The sequence below is a fragment of the Diabrotica virgifera genome, chromosome 9 (assembly GCF_917563875.1).
Source record: "Diabrotica virgifera virgifera chromosome 9, PGI_DIABVI_V3a".
Lineage (NCBI taxonomy): Eukaryota > Metazoa > Arthropoda > Insecta > Coleoptera > Chrysomelidae > Diabrotica > Diabrotica virgifera.
In genome coordinates, this window is record NC_065451.1 from 31477339 (window position 1) to 31500096 (window position 22758).

Genomic DNA, 22758 nt, shown 5'->3' on the forward strand with positions numbered 1-22758 from the left:
AAATAAACGGCGATAAGATATGCCTTTACATGAACACATTATTAGAAAAAAATTATTACTTAAAAAGGAATAGGCCTGGATCCCGCGTTACAAAAAAAGTTGATTAGTAGCAAGCTTCAAAGTTAATAGCGTAACGGTGTCTGGTCGGACAAACTTTAATGTATGGGAATACTGGAACAGGGGAAGTATTAATTGTGGAACAGGTTAAAGATTTGGAACGTCAGACTACAAAAACTTCCCATGTATTTTATCGGACAGAACTTCCAATTGATTTCTTACCCTTTCATTAAACTCTCATGCAAAAATTAGACTGCTATTTATCACCTGTCATAATTCCTGTCATTTGACATGTTCTACGTGTTGGACTTATTAAAATGCACAGTTGGTGATAAATACCAGTCTGATTTTTTCATGAGAGTTTAATGAAAGGGTAACAAATCAATTGGAAGTTCTGTCCGACAAAATACATGGGACGTTTTCGTAGTATATGACGTTCCAAATTTTTAACCTGTTCCACAATTAAAACTTCCTCTGTTCCAGTATTCCCATACATCAAAGTTTGTCTGACGAGACACCGTTAAGCTATTAGGTAACAAATTTTCAGCTTGCTATCAATCAACTTTTTTTTGGTACGCGGGATCCAGGCCTAGAAATACAATGTCCCAAATGATGGCGTAAGCCCCTTTATATAGGTATAAAAATTTTGTTATTATTCATTTCTTAAATCTACACAACATTATCATTGAAAAATGATTCATTATTTAAAAACCGTTAAGGATATCTGTGAATATCGCATTACCTTCAAATAAAATTTGTCATCATAATATTAGGTATCTTCATTTTTGATTATGCTTAAAAACAAAATATGTAGACGAGATATAAATATAATAGGTAAGCAGTTTTGACTATAGAAAAATTCACTCATGCAAATAATGCGTTGTTGGTGTGGTAGTAATTTATTACACAGTTAAAATCATAATTGGAGATATTACTAATATTTTAAATACATTGAAGATATACAATTAAAAATTCGTATGTTAAACATATACCCGTACCTACCTAAGTATCTAAGAGGCTGTGTGCAGAAATAAAATATTCAGTATAAGTATGCGCCCTATTATGATCAAATTCGATGTTTTCGTAAGTCATGCCGCTACGAGTACTAGGGAGATGTTAGGTATTTAAAACGTTACAAGTACGGAAATACGGATTTAAAGTTGCCTACTCAATTCAGCACAAGGATCAGATACATCAGTATTTTGTAATCAGTATTTGTACTCAGTACCACTGAGAACCGGTATCAAAAGTAACCGTTACACGTCCGCACTGATTCTGCCCGTCTCTATTCGTTACGGCGACAGCCAACGGTCGGGTTGGCTTGTGTTCAATATGCGGTGCGCTAGAAAAATAACTGCACGGGTCACCCATCCCGCCGGCGCAGGTTGTGTCTCGCTTAGATTCAATTTGCGCCGGGCCTAATCCACCTCACCCAAGAATAGGATTTTAAACGCCATTTAAATTTTTTAGGCGTTAGCTATAATCCCTAGGGATTATAATATTTAATGAATGAATGAATGAATACTACACATATAAAAGTTCAAATAGGGAATATGCACATTTTTTTATTTCATAATGTTCAGTTTTGTTTAAAAATGAGATTTCCAAAATTTCACTATTCAAAAACTCATAATAACTTAGAAGTACAAATTTAAAATCTTCTGCGATCTATTATTAAAAATTAGTTTTAATTACATAATTAAAAATTAGTTTTTAAAAAAATGGAGTTAAAAACAAATAACGAATTTTTGTAGTTTGGTAAACAATGCCATTTTCTTTAGAATAGAAAGATTAGCATCAGAGATAAGAAAAAATGTTTAAACATGAAATTGTAGGTTATTTAATTCCCAAGAACTTGGTTTGAAAAAATTTTTCTACGGCAAAAATTGAGTGAATCGTAAATGAATGTTATCGAAAAACATTGATTTTTTCAATATAAAACTAACACTTTCGATAGCGAATAAATCGAAAACTATTAACTTTATCGAAAAAATGTATAAAACATTTTTTTACTTAGAATTAATGTTTTTATCAACTTTTACGGTAAAAATATAAAAAAAATCCTCCCCGAGATGGGGTGGCAATCACCCCCATGGTAAAAGCGCCTTTCGGCATCATATATATTTTGATCCTAGGAGTATCCACTACTTATTCTCAAATTTTCAAGCAAATCGATCCATTCTGTAAAAATTGCGAGGTGAAAAGCTTCGGTTCCTGGACTACTAGCTGCTGACCGAAATGCATGGAGACGTCATGATTTCTCCACTTACCTCGACACCGTAAGATATAATAGGATGGCTTAAGTAAGTACTATAGATGGCGACAAAATTTAAACTAAAACATGAGCAAAACCATTTACCTTTATCATGTCAGCTTTCTCTTTACCGCCTGTAGCAAAAACACATACTCTAGCATTATTGACTACTGGAAAAGTCATGGTCACTCTACTTGGAGGTGGTTTCGGTGAGTCAGTGATAGGAGCAATCCATCTGTCTGTGACCGATAACAGTGGGTGGCCTGGAAATAGAGAGCAGGTGTGACCGTCTGGACCCATACCCAACAATAGCATGTCAAACTGGGGTAGTTGTTGAGATGGAAAGAATTTTTTTAGTTGATTTTCATAATCGATGGCTGCTTCTTCGGCTAAAATAATTAATAGAAAACTTAAATTATACCTGCAAAAATAAACTAACTATGCCTATTCTGCAATATGATGCTTATAGATTAAGAGCCGGTATAAGTGAAATTTGCTAATCATTTTATACACGATAAGATCATATACAGTCGGAAAAATGAAAGAATACCCATGAACGATCACATCAATCACTTATTTTGTATTTGCTATCTTTTTCTATAACAAACGTTTGTTATTTACAGAAAAAGATAGCAAATACAAAATAAGTGATTGATGTGATCGTTCATGGGTATTCTTTCATTTTTACGACTGTAACTTAAATAGTTGAACCTAAAAAAACAACGTATGAACACTGTGCCGCCATTTTTTAGTGGCACATGCGTCGACAGTGGCGCATCACACTTTTCACTTATGGACGGGATAAATAAATTAAAAAATACCCTACGCCACTACCAGAATTCAATTTTTTTCATTTTTTTAAGTTCTATGTGATTAAAAAATAAGACTTAGCGTAAAGACCCGTAGGTCGAATGTACATAACCTCAAAAAAATTTTTTATTTTATTTTTTGGAAAACAGCGTAGAACTTTTTTTGAGATGGCTACAGGTCTTATTTTTTTTTCATTTTGTGTATTTCATCAAAGAGAAAAATCCGAAAAACTGTTTTTTAGGGGGATTTTCCCCATTTTATATATTTCAAAATATTCAAAATAGATCATATAAACTTTTTTTACAGGTTATATGTAAAAAGAAGTAACTGAGTTCTTTCAAACATTTAAAAATCTAAGAAACACGTTCAAACCCCATAAAAACAGTTTTTTTTATTTCTGAAGGTGACGAACTTTACGGAAAAATCTGAAAAAAATTAGAAACATAGTGTTTGATAAAATACACAAAATACAAAAAAATAGACCTGCAGTCATCCCAAAAAAGAAGTTACACGCTTAAAAAATATTTTTGATGTTATGTATACTTATCCTACGGGTCTATAAAAATAGACATGTTTTGTAACAGCCCTAACTTTGCTTGTGAATTATTTAAAATTTTAAAATTTATTGCATTCTATATGCAAAATAAAAACGAAAAATGAAGTTTTTGATGGTGGGGGAAGTGGGTGGTGGGTTAAAATTACGCTGAGTCTAAATTTTTATTCACAGAGAACTTAAAAAAGTGAATTCTGGTAGTAAGAGAGAGGGTACCTTTTAATTCTTTTATCCCTTCCATAAGTGGAAAGTTTGATGCGCCACTGTCGATGAATGTGCCACTAAAAAGTGAAGGTACAGTGTTTATACGTTTTATTTTTAGTGATGTAAAAAAACGTGTTTTTTTTAATTCTAAAAAAACGGAAAAAAAAAACAATAAAAAACGTGTTTTTTTTTGTTTTTAATTGTTTTTTATTAGTTTCTCAACGTAATATTAACAATATCAATATTAGGAGTTGTTTGTAAGCCTAAAAATCACCCAATATTTCAATATTATATCCAAAACATCTAGTAACTCAGTGTTTGACGTTCCTTTTTAAAAAATATTGAAACGTTAAACCCTTACTGCCTTTATCTATTATTTTTTTACGTCGTTGCTTTTGGGGAATCACCGAAATTTAGCAGGACGCTCGTATTCGTTGGCGCTGAGAAAACCGGGGAATTACCGATTAGCTTTTGCAGGTGTTCTGTTGTTATTTTGTGATTTACTTGCCTTGTGCCGGAAATATTTGTGTTTAGTGCTTATTTAAGTGTGTTTAAATAAATTAATTATTGTTAATTATATTTTCTGTGTTTTATGATAATAAATTATTTGTTACCTACTGTAGTGACATTAGTGACAAAAACTTAATGTTTATGTCTTCGAATTCGAGTTCTTGTTCTTCGCGGGAATCACGGGGAAGGAAAAGTTGCAAAGTAAGTTCCCTGTTTAAAATGCTAAAAACACAGAAAAAAAAAAAACTCCTCAAGTAGAGTGTACTTTTTGTACACTTCAACTATCAAAAAATGGGACACGTTTGTTGGAACATATTAAAAAATGCCTAAAATGTCCAGAGGAAGTTAAAATAAAGTATGGAGTGACGGAGAGAAAACAACGAAACATTGGACTATTACAAACAATACATGAAAAAAGGGAGGAAAAAGTTAAAGGTATGTACCAAAGCTCTAAAAATATTTCCAAATTTCCCTCTTCTTTATTTAGTAGAAATTCCTAAAGATAACCTTACTTTACAGACTTATTTTTAAATTTAATAAATTTGGGAATTTTATTTACAGAAAAACCGAAATCACAATCTAAAGAGGTGTCCGCATTCATGGATAAAATGACACATGAACAAAAAGTAAAAGCCGATGAACTGCTTAGCCGGGCTATCTATTCAAGTCAAGCACCACTGGCTTTAGTAGAAAATATACAGTGGCAGAAGTTGTTTAAATTTCTCAGACCTGCTTATCAGATACCAACCCGACACCTTGTATCAGGCCCACTATTCGACAGTGAGCACCTACGTGTAAAGGCTATGGTTTCGGAAAACATTGGTAAGATTACGTTTTACCATATTTATTAAAATTTATTGTTTCGGCCCTTACTCTGTGAAATTCTGCGTAATAACAATAAATTAAATATTTTTTAGAAAATCCACAAATTACATTAGTTTTAATAATAATCTAATACGGTTCCAACCGGTTTCGATGCCATTGCATCATTACCAAGGAGTGTTGTACAAAATGATGTAATTTGGCATCGACTCCGGTTGGAACCGTATTAGTTCATTAAAACTAATGTAATTTGGGGAATTTTGGAATTTTTAAAAAAATATTTAATTTACTGTTATTATATTTATTAAAACATTGACAATATATAGGCGAGCCGCTGTAAAATTACCACTGAACAACGTACTACGGACGAAGTTTAACAGGAAAGACCTTGAACAGCAACCAGATGCGGTACAGTGTTGTACCACACCGTCCGTCGTATATATTTCAGTAATTTTAGAACGGCCCGACTTTAATATAAGTAAACCTACATTATGCTAGTAGGTTAAAAATAATTATCTCTTTACTTTAAGCTGGAGCACATTCTGTTGGACTAATGGTGGATGGATGGTCCAATATTAGGAACGAGGCTGTCCTAAACTTTGTTGTAACAACTCCAACTTTTTAAAATTATGCCCACAGGCACTGCACCTCATACTGCAGAATATATGGCAAAAACCCTTGGTTCAGTAATACGTGAAATCGGTCCCCGAAAGGTATTTGGTATAGTCACAGACAATGCAGCAAACATGAAAGCTGCTTGGGCCTTGATTGAAAATGATTTTGATAATAACATTTTTACCTATGGATGCTTTGCTCATTCTCTTAATTTAATATTTACCGATCTCAAAAACTTAACAAGTCTGAAATCGTTTACTGCCGAGGCTGTTGCCCTTACAAAGGCCATCCGACAAAGCCACATATTATCTGCGTGGGTAAAGGAAAAACAAAACGAATTAAAAATAAGTTGCAGTCTTAAACTCCCAGTGCCTACCAGATGGGGATCATTAGTTCTTTGTCTACAATCATTGCTTGCTAACAAACAAATAATAAAAAGGATGGCTATCAATGAAGAAGTTGAAAAGGCAGTAAGCAAACACCCATCTTTAAAAAAAATGCTCTAAGCGATATATTTTGGGACCGGGTACAAGGATACATTATGCTTCTGGAACCAATTGCTAACACAATTACCTCTGTAGAAGGTGACACACCAACGATTTCAAAATGTCTGCATTTATTTAAAAACATGGTTAACACCTCATTAGAAAATGTCACTAAAAGTCCACTGTTATCCAAAGAGGAAGCAGATACAAGGGCAATTTTTGAAAATCGGAAGAAGTTTGCTATTTATAGTGTTCATTTTGTAGCTAACCTTTTGGATCCAAAATATCGTGGCTGCGAACTTAGCTCAGATGAGATGGTAAATTTTTTTAGGTTATAGTGGGTTTTATTTATATTTATATTAATTTTTTTATTTAATGTAGACTGATGCGACAGAAGTCATATACAAGGTAGCACAGAAGATGCCAGATGTCGATGAAGCAGCCGTCTTAGCTGACGTTGTCAATTTTATTGCAAAAGAAGGACTATTCAAAAAGGCTTTTCTATGGAATGAGGACACAATTGCAGCTATCAGCCCTATTGCCTGGTGGAGTGGTCTTTGCTCAAATACCGCACTCTCCAAGTTGGCGATTCGTTTTCTAGAGTTGCCAGCGACATCAGCAGCACGTGAAAGATCCTTTTCTTCATATTCGGGAATTCACACCAACAAGAGAAACAGGCTGACCAATACTCGAGCGTCAAAAATCGTGTATGTGGCTCATAATTTAAAATTAATGGCTGAACTACAGCCAAGTAAATCATCCAGTTCAGAATCAATTGCTGGCCTAGCTTCACAGTCAATCCTGCATTAGAATCTGAACCGGAACCAATGATAATATCCAATTCAGATCAGTCGGAGTCTGTCTTTGAAAGTGATGAAGAGGAAGCTTCAGAGTCTGAAGAAAATGCAGATAGCGACGGGACGGATCAGTGTTCATTTAAGGGATTCGGTTAATTAATTGAACCTTTTCAATCATTAAGACGTTGTTTTTTTTATTTGATAAATTTTTATTACTTATTTTTGCTTTGATTTTGCAAGTTAACGAATAAACTCTTCTTATTTTGTTTATACCCATGGTCTTTTTATTTAAAGGATTTATACGAAATTAATTATGAAACGAAATAATACTTATTTTGTTATAAAATTATACAGAATATTATATTTATTACATGTTTTTGTCATTAAATAAACTGTACCCACTTAAAAAGTCAAAATAAAAAAAAACGAAAAAAAACAAAAAAAAACGAAGGCTTCGTTTTTTTTTGCAATAAAAAACGGTTTTAAAAAAAAAACGGTACCGTTTTTTATTGGTTACATCACTATTTATTTTAGGTTCTAATATTTAAGTTATGGGCTCTTATCGTGTCTAAAATGATTAGCAAATTTCACCTATACCGGCTCTTAGTCTATTAGTTGGTATTCCTATTTTTGTTTTGCTTTGTACAGTAGTTCTCTCTTTGGCACGGTGTCGCATGCCTTCCTAAAGTCTACCCATTTTTTGAGCATAAAGACCCAAGTCTTTATGCCCATTCATAAAACTCACAACAGCTTAACATTTTTTTTTTTTTTTTTTTTTTGTAAAATAGATTGTATAAATCACTAAAGAAAGATAGTTTTTAATGATAAACAGCTAATTCCTATTTTAATGATGGGTTCGTTAAAGAATTACATACATCCTCACGCAGAGCTGCACAAAAATAGGTAGGGGAAACTGGGTAACAGTGAGACACTTTTTTTTCATTTAACCATAAGTCCACTACTATGGCGAATGGATTTAGTGTCCGCAGTCATATAAACCCAAACAAACAACAAGTCCACTACTATGACATGTATAAACAAAATTTCTTCAGGATTGTACTCTCACATATGTTCATTATACAAGAAAAAGTCAAATTTGATAATAGCTCGGTTTGTTTAGTTTATATTCGACATATAAGGTCAAGTTGTCATTTGTCTCAGTGTTACCCATGCATGGTTAACAGTGAGACAGTATAATATTTATAGAAAAGAAAACATAAAAAAACATTTAGCTTACAAAATATTTATTTATATGAAAAAAAACAAATTTAAGTTAAAAAGTACTTATTTATTAAAAAAAGTTCGGAATTAACGTAGGTACATTTAATAAATTGAAATTTATCTCGAATGAAAAAAAATTTTGCCGTTTAGTATGACCATAACAAACTGCCCTTGGCAATATCATCTTAATGTCTTACACTGTCTTAACTACAAATTTTAGAAAAAAAATACAAAATGTAATTTTTTATATTATCTGCCTAACAGTGAGACATGTCTCAATGTACCCCGTCTCAATGTTACCCATTTGCCATAAAATTTAAAAAATATTATTTTTGTTATTATAAAACTTAGTTTGCATTACCAAACTGTGGCATCATGTTTACTAATCTACACACAATGTCATAGTAATACTAGAAAAATCTTAATAATTAAACTGCTTTTATTAAAAATTCTCAAAGTCCCTGTATTATTTTACTTGGTGCTCACCAAACACACTTTAGCACGATAAATCCTAAACTGAAACTGCACGGCCGCCGAATATATTAGAAATCAGTAACTTTGAATACAGCAAGCACGCACAAGTAATGATATCTCCACGTGGCGAAAAGGAGGGAAGATATTACAAGTGTCTCACTGTTACCCATGTCTCACTGTTACCCAGTTTCCCCTACATGATGTAGGCCATAGATTTGTTTTATCTATTTAAGGTACTAGTACACTTTAGAAGCCCAAAAATAAATCATTTTTTTCAAGATTTTTTTTCTCAGAACCTTTATCAAAAATAAACATAAAACTTTTTACATATTAATATCTAACTCTTATAGAATACAAAAAATATATCTATTTTCATTTATGCACGTACACTAATATTGTAGAGGGCGCAAAATTTGAGGCCTCGAAAAATGATGGCGGACAGTTAATCTCAGGATTGTGATATCCGAAACAAAAAAATCGTACTGAATTTGATAAAGGAAGGTTTCTTAGGTGACAATTTACCACAATTTGACCAAAAAATAAAAAATAAATATTTTTTAACCATGAAAAACTGAAGAAAGACGGGCGATTTTTTCACAAATTTTTTTCAAATTTCCGTAAAATCTTTTTTTTTTGCGGAATTTTTCACTAACGGTGGTAAATTGTCATGTAAGAAACCTTCCTTTTTCAAGTGCCTTATGATTTTTTTTTTGTTTCAGAGATCCCAATCCTGAGATTAACTATCCGCCATCGGAACCACTTTTTTTCGAGGCCTCCACTTTGGTGCCCTGTACAATATTAGTGTACGTGCATTAATGAAAAAATATATATGTTTTGTATTCTCTAAGAGTTAGATATTAATATGTAAAAAGTTTTATGTTCATTTTTAATAAAGATTCTGAGAAAAAAAATCTTGAAAATATGCTTATCTTTGGTCTTCTAAAGTGTACTAGTACCTTGGGGCTATCCTAATGTAAAAGTACGAAATTCATATACTTTCTTTGAGAATTTCTAAAAAAAAGTACTGTAGTAATTGAACACTGTTTAAAAAAAAATATTGAACATTAAACGATTCATGCGCCATCTACTGGTACCGTGAAAATAAAAACATAGCCCCACTGCTGCAGTGTTTGGGACTAATACAAATCCTGAAACATAAAATTTCACAGTGATTATTGAAATATAAGTTTTTTCTTATACCATCAACTAGGATTTTTGAAAAATATTAAAATTTGGAAAAATGACGAAGTGTTGAAAATTTCTTTTTTAAAATCAGCTAATATATTTTCAGTTTCAAAAACCGCCAAATTGACATTTTTTATCCTATCAAAAAATCCCTAGTTGATGGTATAGAAAATAACTTATGTTTCCACCGTCAAAATAACTGTCAAAGTCGTGTTCGTTTTTTGGAGTTCGTCCCAAAGAATTATTAATTTTGGCAGTTTTTTGGTACATTCCGGCCTTGTTTCCACGTGCAGAGTTTTATCAATAGTTTCTGTTTTGTGGTACTTTGCGGAAAACTAGAGTTTTGAAGACAGATTTGCTGTACAGAAAATGTCAGGTAACGGGGGCGGTCCTGGTCCGCCCTCGGTTAATTTAAATACTAATATTCAAATAATTAATAATGATAATCAAATTAATGTTTCTTCAATGGATACAGTATCCTCAGGTTTCGAAAAATATGACTTTGATAATAAATATCAACCAACGGATGCAGGTCCGTATCAGGTATTTTTGGAACATACCGATAAGAATCTTGGTCGTCTTTTTCCTATCAGAATTGGCTTTTATTTACAACAAGTAATTGAATTTAGAAATGATGTTATTGATATTCATTCTGTAGGTTTAAAACGTGTTAAGGTAATTTTTAGAACATACAAAATCGCTAATTTATTAATTAATCACGAAATACTAACAAAAAATAAGTTGATTGCTTATATTCCAAAATTTTTCACGCATAAACGAGGCATAATACGTGGAGTTGATACCTTTTTTACTGAAGAATACTTGAAAAAAGCAATTAATTCTATAGTTCCAGTGGCGGAAGTGCGAAGAATGAAACGAAAAATTATAAACCCTGAAACCAAACAAGAAGAATTTGTCAATAGACAATTGGTAGTAATAAATTTTAAAGGTAATAAAATTCCGTCCTTTATTAATATAAATATGGTTAATTTCCCTGTAGAACCATACATCCATCCAGTTGTCCAATGTGGAAAATGTTTACGTTACGGACACAATATCGTTCAATGTAAAGGCAAATCTCGTTGTTCTCGATGTGCAAATGAGCATTCTTCCGCTGAATGTAATTCCGAGTTGCAAATGTGCGTTCACTGTAAATCTTCTGATCATCCTTCAATTTCAAGAGATTGCCCAATGTACAAAAAACAACACGACATAAAAAAAGTAATGGCTTTCGAAAATAAAAGTTTTAAGGATGCCGAATTATCGATTAACAATCCAGCTTATGCCAAAATTAATACCAACAATAGGTTTGATATATTAAATAATCTTGAAAATTTTCCCGATTTAGCACCAGCAAACAAAACAATTTATTATGCTCCTTTAAATAAACCAAAATCAAATTCAACCGCATTAGAATCAAAAACAATTAAAAGGCGAAGAACTGACACTTCTTCTCAGATTCCAAGCACTAGTAATTCAGATTTAGAAAATTCCCATCAAAAAAGACAAATTTCTCTTCCTCCATATACACCCGCTCCACAACAGAATAATTTCATGTTTTGTCGAGATAAACTTATCTCACAGATATATTCATTAATTACAAATATAATTAATAATCAAGGAAAATTTGAATTAAATAAAATCAGGGACAATATCATTACAATATTCGATAATAATGAAGATAATTTAGAATCCATTCTCACAGATAGTGAAAATGGCTACTAAAAATATTACAGAAAAACTAACTATATTACAATGGAATTGTAGATCCATTTATAGTAACAAAGGCAGTCTTATGCATCATATTAACAACTACCATACAGATATAATAGTTCTATCAGAAATATGGCTCACATCCGGTCATCATTTTAGACTTAACGGATATAACTTTATCAATAAATGTCGTGAAGATGGTTACGGTGGCGTAGGTATTTTCATCAGACAGGGAATAGATTACCAAGAATCCGAAATTAATAATAATTTCGATGACAGTATAGAAGCATGCGCAGTTTTTTTGAACAAAATTAATCTCTCATTAGTATCAATCTATAGATCATCATATGTTAGAATAGAAATAAATGACTGGATCAACCTATTCCTTCAGTTTAATATTGCAAAAACTATTTTTCTGGGAGATTTTAATGCTCACCACGGTATGTGGGGGCCAATTGCAGACGACAGAAATGGTAGAATATTAGTGGAGGCCATGGATTATTGTGAAATAATTACATTAAATGACGGAACACCAACAAGAATATCCCCAACTAGTAATCATTCAGCCGTTGACTTAACTCTAACATCTCCCCTTTTAGCCGACCGTATAGCTTGGTCAGTAGATTCAGATTCATTAGGTTCAGATCACTACCCAATCAATATAGAAATTCAAATCAATCCCTCCTCCTTTGTCATCAACCCATCAACAAAATGGAATGACTTTCGTGCTGACTGGTCTGTTTTTGGAAATATTTTTGAATTAGAAATTAGTAAGCTCAATAATTTAGATAGGAATTCAACTTCGGTAGACAAAATCGAATTTTTCCTCAATGCAATCACGGTCGCAGCATCAAAATCTATGCCTATTAAGAAATCTTTCACACCTTCTGTACCAAGACCTTATTGGTGGGATGAGGAATGTTCTGCGATTGTTAAAAAACGAAAAGAAGCTCTCAGCGAGTTTAAAAAACAAGGTAATTTTATCAATTATCTACAATATCAAGACATTTCTGCTAATGTCAAACGTACGTTCAAACTTAAACAAAAAAACAGTTGGAAAATGTTTTTGAATAAATTAAATAAAAACACTCCTCTGACTGAGATATGGAACACTGTAAGATCTATTTGCAATAAACACCATCAAAAAAGAAAACCACAATTAGACGAAAGCCTTATTCAAAAAATTCTTGATACATTGGCTCCTTCATCTGCTGCAGGTCCAATTTTTAACGACAACATTAATCAATTTCACTTCCATCAAGACTCAGACACCTTCTCAAAAAATTTTAGCTTTTCGGAATTAGAATTAGCCTTAAAAAAATCAAAAAATACTGCACCTGGACTTGACGGGTTTACTTATACGATAATAAATAAATTGCCTGAAAGTGGTAAACTTCTTCTCTTAGAAATTTTTAATGATTGGTGGTTGAAACAAAAGTATTCAGATAGTCTTAAAAATATAATTGTGTGTCTTCTAGCGAAACCTAAGAAACCACCTGACTTACCTTCGTCCTACCGACCTATTTCATTGTTATCGTGTATTACAAAAACTTTCGAAAGGCTTATAAAATTTAGACTCGAACATTTTGTCGAAAACAGATCAATTTTACCAAAAAATCAGTATGGATTTCGTAGAGGTATAGGCACAATTGATGCAATCTCCCATTTAGTTACAGATGCTCAATTGTGTCTATCAAAAAATAATTACATGTTGTGTCTTTTTGTGGACCTTAAAGGGGCTTATGATGTGGTAGATTTGGAAATATTATATTCAAAAATGGTAACGTTTGGCATCAATAAAAGAGTCTCTATAAATATTTTAAATTTGTTTGCTAATAGAAAAGTATTTTTGCGAGATAGTCATAACGTTTTACATGGTCCAAGAGTACTTTACAACGGGCTTCCGCAAGGCTCTATTTTAAGTCCCCTTTTGTTTAACTTATACACTGCAGACTTGCATGATTTGATGAGCGATGGCATACAAATTATTCAATACGCGGACGATTTATGCATTTATGTCACCCATAATACCTACGATCGCTGCATGATAGACTTAAGACGTACTTTTGACAGGTTACAAAACTGTTTCGACGATATGGGTTTTAGTGTTTCACCAGAAAAGACAGCTGTGATGTGTTTCACAAGGCACAGATATCAGTTAGTCGATAATTTCTCTATAGGTAAATACACTATTCCTATCGTAAAAGAATATAAATATTTAGGTATAATTATAGATAGTAAACTTCTATGGACCAGTCACATTAAGTATGTCAAACAAAGATGTGAAAAGGGAATTAATCTTCTGCGCTTCCTCTCCAAACAGAGCTGGGGCGCGGATCAACAAATTTCCTTAATGTTCTACAAGTCTTATATTCGCTCGATTTTGGATTATGGGTGTACTCTCTATGGTTCTACCTCCAATACGAACCAACTTACCCTTGATCGAATACAATATAGAGCTCTGAAAATATGTTTGGGAGCAATGGCATCTTCACCAAATCATGCCATTCTGGCAGAGTCTCAAGAACTTCCTCTTAGTTTTCGAAGACAGTTTTTAGCAAATAAAAGTCTATTAAAATATAGATGTTACAACAGTGATTTGATCGCAAAAATTAACTTTCTTGTAATTGAGAATTTGACAAATCATTATTGGAAAAAGAAAAACTCTCCTCTTTTGGCAGATGCATTTATTGATACAAACTTATTTCAAAATGATATTGTTAAACTTAATAAAATACCATTGTATGCACACAGTTTCGATTCTATAATTGACAAACCTATCACCATATTCCCTCGGTATTCAGATTGTAATATCTTAAACCAAGCCATGATAAAATCCATTGTAAATGGTCTCGGGTCGAACTTAACTAAAATATATACAGATGGGTCAAAAACGCAGCTAAACACAGGTTCGGCATTTTTTGTTTCAAACATAAATCATATTGAAAAGTACAGAATCTCAAATTATTGTTCCATTTTTACCGCCGAGTCCTTTGCTATTGAAAAGGCACTAAAATGGTGTGCAACTCAAACATGCACGAATGTGGCAATAATTTCAGACTCAAAATCAGCATTACAAGCTATTAGCGGTCACCCAATAAACCAATTCCGAAATGCCTTAATTTTGAACATTAAAAAATTAATTATGGATCTTAAACAAAATAATGTAACTGTTTCGTTTATTTGGACGAAAGGACATTGCGGAGTCGAAGGTAATGAAATTGCGGATATAGCCGCAAAAAGTAGTCACAGTTGCCACCATATGGACAAAGTATTTAATTTAAAAGATTTGAATAATGCTCTCCAACCTAATATCAGAAGGAAATGGGAAACTGATTACAAAAGAATTGCAAATAAATCTACAAACCCTTATTTCAGAATTCACCCTACACTTCCAAAAGACATTCCTCATTTCACCTTTAATTATAATAGAGCACAAATGTCAGTATTGACTCGTTTAAAATTGAATCATGCTCGCTTTCCATCTCACTTATATAAAATTGGAATACTTAACTCTCCTGTCTGTAGTTGTGATAATGTATCCATTGGTGATCTAAATCATATATTTCTAGAATGTTCTCTGAACTCTCAATCTTCTTCAATTCTGTATCAAGAACTAATTCATCACGAGTGTCCATTGCCACTAAATATTACAGCTCTCCTTTCTTCCCCAGATAAAGCGGTACTAGATTCCATCATTAATTTTATCAGAAATTCAAAAATAGCGGTATAGTTTAGAAATAGACAATATGAAATCATTTAATGTAATTAAGAATTTACATGTTTTGTGGCAAATAGATTTTGTCTGATGCCAGGATCTCTCTCACACACACACAACTTATGTTTCAATAATAACTTTGACATTTTATATTTCAGGATCTCTATTAGTCCCAGTCACTGCAGCAGTGGAGTTATGCTTTTATTTTCACGGTGCCAGTAGATGGCGCATAAATCATTTAATTTTTAATATTTTTTTATGAAAATTATTTTACATGTAGGTACTTCTTTTTATAATAAATAATCATGCAAATTTTCAAAACAGTTGGTACAGTACTTTTAATTTTAGAAATTCCCAAAAAAGGATATGAATTGCGTACTTTTACACTAGGCTAGCCCCTTAAGGTGTTCCGGACTACATAACATCGAGAGTACAGTAGAACCCCGATTATCCGTGCTCCTCGGGACAGGAGGTGGTACGGATAATTAATTGAAAAGCACAGATAATCCGAACATGTATTCCTTATGTATGTATAATACATATGTACGTATACACACACAGATGTACCTACCATAAAAAGATAATAGAAAAAATAAATCTTTCATTATGAGTCTCTCTTTCATCATATATAGATTTCCGTCAAGTGATCTACGATGACGCTATTTTGATAAAACCTCAAAAATGCAACTTGAGTAATAGAAAATCACAGCAAGGATAATCCGCAGCACGGATAATCCGCACCCGCATAATCGGGGTTCTACTGTATTGTATACAGTTGAACTTGTATTGAAATGAGGATTCCAATATTCTCTGTATATTGTTTTATTAAATAAAACAATATACAGACTGTTGTATTTAAAAAACCAAAGCTACTAATAATATCAGAAAAATGATAAATATGGCAACATTGCAAGCATCAAATTTGAAATTTGCATTCTGTAGAATAGGCGTATCCTGTTTTTTGTACAATTGCGACCATCCAGTTAAAAGATAATAGGGAACTTGCATAAAATTTTAAATTCGAAAAAAATGTTTATGAAAATAAACATAAATATAAATGATGAAATAATTTCATCAAGGTGGTTTAATAATACATAAAAGTAGTAATACCTGGAACACCTTGTTTGATCTGCACAAACTGATCTGGCTTTAAGCCAAGCAGCCCCGAATCCACCAGAGCCCTCTTGTACAGTCCATATGTGGAATCGGGATTATCTACAGGTACAACTCTTTCGTCACAGAAAAATAGCCTCCATTTTGAAAAATCTGACTTAATTTTAGGTAGACCAACTTCAAGGAATACTGCCAGTGATCCGCCTGAAAATTAAACAATGTTATATTCATAACCATAACTAAATAAATGTAACTTAAATTAGCTTGTATAAAATTACAATGTGTAATAACCATCTTATTTTATTTTTTAAAATTCTTTCCTTTTTTGAACAGTATTTCTGTAACGTTTATTATCTCAGTTTAGAACCAAGTCAATAATGGCTAAGTGCAATACCTTGGACAGTAAGGGAGGTTAACATCTCCAATACTAAGGAGGGTTAACAAAGATAAAGAACTGCTAAAGATTATTGACTGAAGAATGGAGAAACAATACTATTAGTACCTGTTTACAAAAATAAGGGAGATATACAATGCACAAACTCCAGGGCCATAAAACTACTTAATCACATCATGAAAATTTGGGAGAGAGTAATTGATATATGCATACATGAAGTAACCGAATAATCTGATAATCAATTTGGCTTTATGCAGGGCAGATCCAAAATAGATGCAATTTTCATTATAAGGCAGCCAATGAAGAAATACAGGAATAATGAAACAAACGCTCATATGGTATTCATTGACCTGGAGAAAGCATAAGATAGCGTTCCTCGAGAGATTCTGTGGTGGGCACTCAACAACAAAAGAGTCCTCAGCATGGGCGCCCATATAAACATTTTTAGGTGAAGATGTTGCACATTATATTTTGTAGAATTTGGATAACCATATGTATATATAGTATACTGCACTCGAAAAGCTAGGGGGGCCACGGCCCCCCTGCCCATGGGTATGGGCGCCCATGGTTCTCAGTGAATATCAACAGTTGAAAGGTAAAAGGTTGTAACTCACAAGTCAAATTTTTCCAGGAAATAGAAAAAACGTTCCACTTAAGTAATTTTATGAGGAATTAACCCAATAATTTTTTTCATTAATTTGTAGATCAATAATAATACATCTAGAAATTAATAAAAAAAATTATTAAGTTAATTCCTCATAAAATTACTTAAATGGAGCATTTTTTCTACTTCCTGAAAAAAGTTTATTTGTGGGTTACAAACTTTTACCTTTAAACAATTGATATATAAAGATTGTGAGAAATATGTATGAGGGAGTAATAACTAGTGTTAAGACAGGTGTGGGAGAGACTGATAAATTTCATGTGAAAGTAGGATTGCACCTAGGTTTAGTGCTCAGTCCTTATATTTATTCTCATTAGTTTTTGATCAGATAAGAAAGAAAAGAGTTTTATTGGTGCTGAACATATCGATGCCTCAGAAGCCAATTGGTGTAAGTCAATAAATGTTTCAAACGAGATAATAAGATGTTTGTGAAAATAGATGCGGAAAAATTAGAAATAGATGGAGATGCATGATGTATAATAATTAGGGTTGGATGGATGAAATGGAAAGAAGCGAGTGGGGTGTTGTGTGACAGAAAAATTCCAATGAAGTTGAAGGGAAAATTCTATAAACAGTGGCGGCTCCTGACAATTTCACTTGGTGGGGCCTGGGCCGCATATAAATGAAATAAAGAATGAAAAACATGGCTCAAAAAATATATACAGGTACTGTACTGACCTGACCCAATAACACGCACACACACATACTCATACAACCCCAGCCTCGAGGGACATGTCTGTTCCAATGAAACAGTGGTCCAAGGTTAAACCGGCCACACTCCGTAATGAAGTGGTATAGTATTTTTACTACAAAAGCGATATTACGTAGGTCAAAATTTTTGACGTAAGAGAACTGTCAAAACATTAGAATGTGACTTTTCATTATTGCCATCTTTATAATAAACATGGCAATAATGAAAAGTCACATTCTAATGTTTTGACAGTTCTCTTACGTCAAAAATTTTGACCTACGTAATATCGCTTTTGTAGTAAAAATACTATACCTATGTGACCCTAAAGCTATACCACCACCTCTCCCTATCGAAGGACATAACAAATGGGGAGGCTTTGTACTGAACGTTAGTTTGGATGCCCTAAGTAATGGGATATTATCTTATTACTTTATGTGGTTAAGCCACCTGACTTTATGGATAGCTATAAAAGCTTTGCTCCATATTAATGACTTAGTTGTTGTTCGAATTAAAACAAGAGTGTTTGACCAGTGCATACTCCTAATTCTTACATAGGCATACCAAACATGGACCTTGACCAAAGCAAACATTGATAAAATAATGAAAACACAAAGAGCCATGGAGAGGGCAATGTTAGGGAGTAAAATTAACAGACACAAAGCAAAACAACTGGGTAAGAAATAAGGCAAAAGTCAAAGACGCAGGACAACACATAGCCAGGCTAAAATGGAGCTTCGCAGGTCATAACGCCAGACAAACGGACAACAGGTGGAATATCACGATACAACAATGGAGACCCTGGGCAGGAGAGAGAGCAAGGGGACAACCCCAGATGAGATGGGGAGATGACATTAAAAAGATAGGAGGAACGCACTGGAAACAGAAAGCACTAAACAGAAATGAATGGAGGAAACTGGGGGAAGCCTAGGTTCAAAATTTGACGAATTAAAGGCCAAAAGAAGAACGAATGGCTTAGTTTATTTATTACTTAATCTTTTATTTATTTATTACACCTAATCGTTTAATTTCATTCTTTTCCTCTATCCCTAACGTATAAAAAGGACTTTGTAATAAATAGTCTACTTTGTTCATTTTAAATTAACATTATCACACCGAAACAGCGTATTAACTACACAGAAGGGCCACACAAAACGGGCCCCTAAACATCTTATACGGCCTGCCTAGGATTATTGACGACAGCAGAAGAACATGCAATGCAATACAGCCGGTACCTACGTGACTGCAACGACTAGTCAAAGAAATAATATTGTTTGGAGCAAGGGCCAGGGTAAACGGGCTCATCGAACGGTTCTATGCGGCGAGTGCAGCGCATAATGACAATTAATAGAGAAGTACGGTGCGTGATTGTGCAATATATTATTTTTATATCACGAGAAAAAACGATATGCATGAACAAATAAATTATTTAATGCATATTTATATAAAATATTGTATAATAGAATCGTAACTAAAAATTTACATATTTTACATATTTTTTGGTGGGGCCGGCCTCTCTGGCCCCTAAGGACACTCCGCCACTGTCTATAAAACAGCTGTAAGACCAGCTATGAGGTACAGAACCGAGTGTTGGTCAATTAACCCGGCATTGGTCGCTAGGTAGGTTGTTAGGCGAGTGGTCGCGCGTGAGATTTTCTCTCACATATCCAACTTTTGGCTTTCTTTACAAAATTTTACAAAAAAGATGAGGTTTCATCAACGATAAAGCCATTTGCTTTAAAGAGACACGAAGTTTTTTTATTATTATCTTTATACAAAATGTGACTATTGATGCCACCTTAATATGTCACTATCATTGTTTGTACCGGTGAAAAGATTTAGAACTTCTAGTTATACAAAATGGTTTGATGCCAACTTGCGTTATTTAGTCGTACAGAAAAAAATTGCTCATAAAAATTATTTAGCCTCCTGTAATCAAGAGGATTATGTGATTTTTTCAGAACTTAGGAGATTGTTTAAGGATCTATCAAATCAATGTTAGAACACTTATCTGAATCAAATAAATCATAATTTATGCAGTAATCCTAAGTACTTTTGGCAGTTTGTAAACAGTAAGAGAACATCAAATGATTTACCAAACAGTATGTACTATGATAATGCTATAGCAACAAACGGAAAACAGATTGCAAACTGTTTCCGTCATTTTTTTTCAACAGTTTATTCGCCACAATCAAATATTAATAACTTGGAAGTAAAGGGCAACAACAATCTTTTTATACCTAATTTTTCAATATCAGTGAAAGATATTTTCAACAACATTTTATCCCTACCCAATAAGTTAAGCAGTGGTCCAGATGGTATTCCCGATTACTTTCTAAAGAACTGTATATATTCACTAACTAATCCTTTATATCTTCTTTTTGAGTCATCATTAAAGACATCAGTTTTCCCAACTTTATGGAAGCACTCTTATATCTGCCCAATTTTTTAATCAGGTAATAAACAAGACATAACAAATTATCGAAGCGTCTGTAAACAATCCTCTATACCAAAACTTTTTGATAGACTAATGCACGATCAATTAAAATTTTATTATAAAGAGCGTCTAATATACAATCAACATGGATTTTCTCAGAATAAATCAACGGTAACAAATTTAGTACTCTTTGAACAAAAAATAATAAACGCGTTGGAGAATAAAAGTCAGATGGATACTATTTATACTGAGTTCTCCAAGGCATTTGACAGAGTAGATCATAACATCTTAGGAAAATTAAATGATTTTGGCTTCAGTCATCAATCCTTGCAATGGTTCAATAGCTTTTTAAGAGATCGCACACAGCAGGTGAGAGTAGGTTGTTTTAATTCAAATGCAATTCATGTGACATCAGGAGTACCCCAAGGAGCTCATTGATCACCTTTGTTATTTAATATATTTGTGAACGATATATCAGAATGTTTTAGAAATTGCGATTTCCTGATGTTTGCAGATGATTTGAAATTATTTAAATCCGTAGATTCAAATGTTGATGTAACATTAATTCAAGAAGATTTAGACCGGTTGAGTATTTGGTGTGAGAATAATATTTTGCATTTAAATGTTGTTAAATGCTGTTATATAAGCTTTTTTAGAGGTAATAAAAGATATGATACTTCTTACACAATTAATGAAAATGAATTGTCTTATGTTAAAACAATAAAAGACTTAGGAGTCACATTTGATGAGCAGTTGCGTTTTGTGCAACATATAAATAGTGTAACAGTAAATGCATTAAAATCTTTGAGCTTTATCATTCGCAACTGTCTGAGACTATCTGTATGGGCTTTAAGAATGGTATATTATGCTTTGGTTGTATCTAAAGTGGAATATGCATCTATTGTATGGTCTCCACAATACCAAGATCTTTCTACTATGTTGGAGAGATTGCAGAATAAATTTTTGAGATATTGTGCATACAAATTAAACATACGCATTACTAATTATGATTATACCTATATTTTAAAAATACTCAACATGAATTTATTAAAAACTCAACGAGATAACTCTGATTTGGTATTTGTGTTTAAATTAATAAATGGTTTAATTTGTTGTTCTGAACTTCTCCAATCTATTAATTTATATGTTCCCTCCAGAAGTCTCAGACATGTTGATTTCTTTTATATACCTTTTCATCGAACAAACTATGGTATAAAATAAAAAGGAAAAGATTCCTCTCATTGGCTGTATACCATAATAAAAAACTTACTAATGAAGTAAAAACCTCACGTGTAGGTAGATGGTATATAATTTATTAAATTTTTTTTTCTAAAATGATCCAAAATGGATAAAATCACACAAACGTTTTCGGACCAATCAGTCCATCATCAGGTGGTAGAAACTTTAGATCCAAAGTAGTTGGAACTAGCTACATATTTAGGTCAAAAGACCTTAATATTATAATAATATAATTCTGTAATACCGCTGCATTTTAATTTCTTGTGACATCGACTTATTGTCGACATTTTTGTAGCCGAAATGGCATAATTATTATAATATTAAGGTCTTTTGACCTAAATATGTAGCTAGTTCCAACTACTTTGGATCTAAAGTTTCTACCACCTGATGATGGACTGATTGGTCCGAAAACGTTTGTGTGGTTTTATCCATTTTGGATCATTTTAGAAAAAATTTTTTAATAAATTATATACCATCTACCTACACGTGAGGTTTTTACTTCATTAGTAAGTAAACTATGGTATGTATACCGATGTGAAGTTATCCATAGATTCCATCCATAGATTTTTTTTTCAAAATATCGCAAAAATACTGGGACAATAGTACTACCAAGCAAGTATATTATTAAATTAAAGGAAACCAATAGTAAAACTTATACTTAATATAAAATTTTATATTAAAACCAATTTTCCACACTTTGCAGTTCATATTCTCAAAAAGCGAAGAAATACACTTTTTATTTTGGATTTTAATTTTCTTTATGAAATAATGCTTATTAATAAACAACATATCCAAAAATTGAGGA

At 32.6% G+C, this 22758-nt stretch overlaps 2 protein-coding genes across 2 annotated transcripts in view; one reads left to right on the plus strand and one right to left on the minus strand.

Moving 5' to 3' along the window:
• The window catches only part of LOC126892651 (6-phosphogluconolactonase), a 52815-nt gene that overhangs the window by 15660 nt on the left and 14397 nt on the right, over positions 1-22758 (minus strand). The window contains exons 2-3 of the mRNA XM_050662292.1: positions 16529-16735; positions 2417-2700 (exon numbers count right to left, since the gene is read on the minus strand). Of these exons, the coding sequence (XP_050518249.1) occupies positions 2417-2700; positions 16529-16735 (491 nt within the window). The remainder of the gene's footprint in view (positions 1-2416; positions 2701-16528; positions 16736-22758) is intronic.
• LOC126892653 (uncharacterized) lies at positions 4536-6446 on the plus strand. Its single transcript, XM_050662294.1, has 2 exons — positions 4536-4823; positions 4950-6446. The coding sequence occupies exon 2, from the start codon at positions 5840-5842 to the stop codon at positions 6329-6331; it is 492 nt and encodes a 163-aa protein (XP_050518251.1). The 5' UTR covers positions 4536-4823; positions 4950-5839; the 3' UTR covers positions 6332-6446.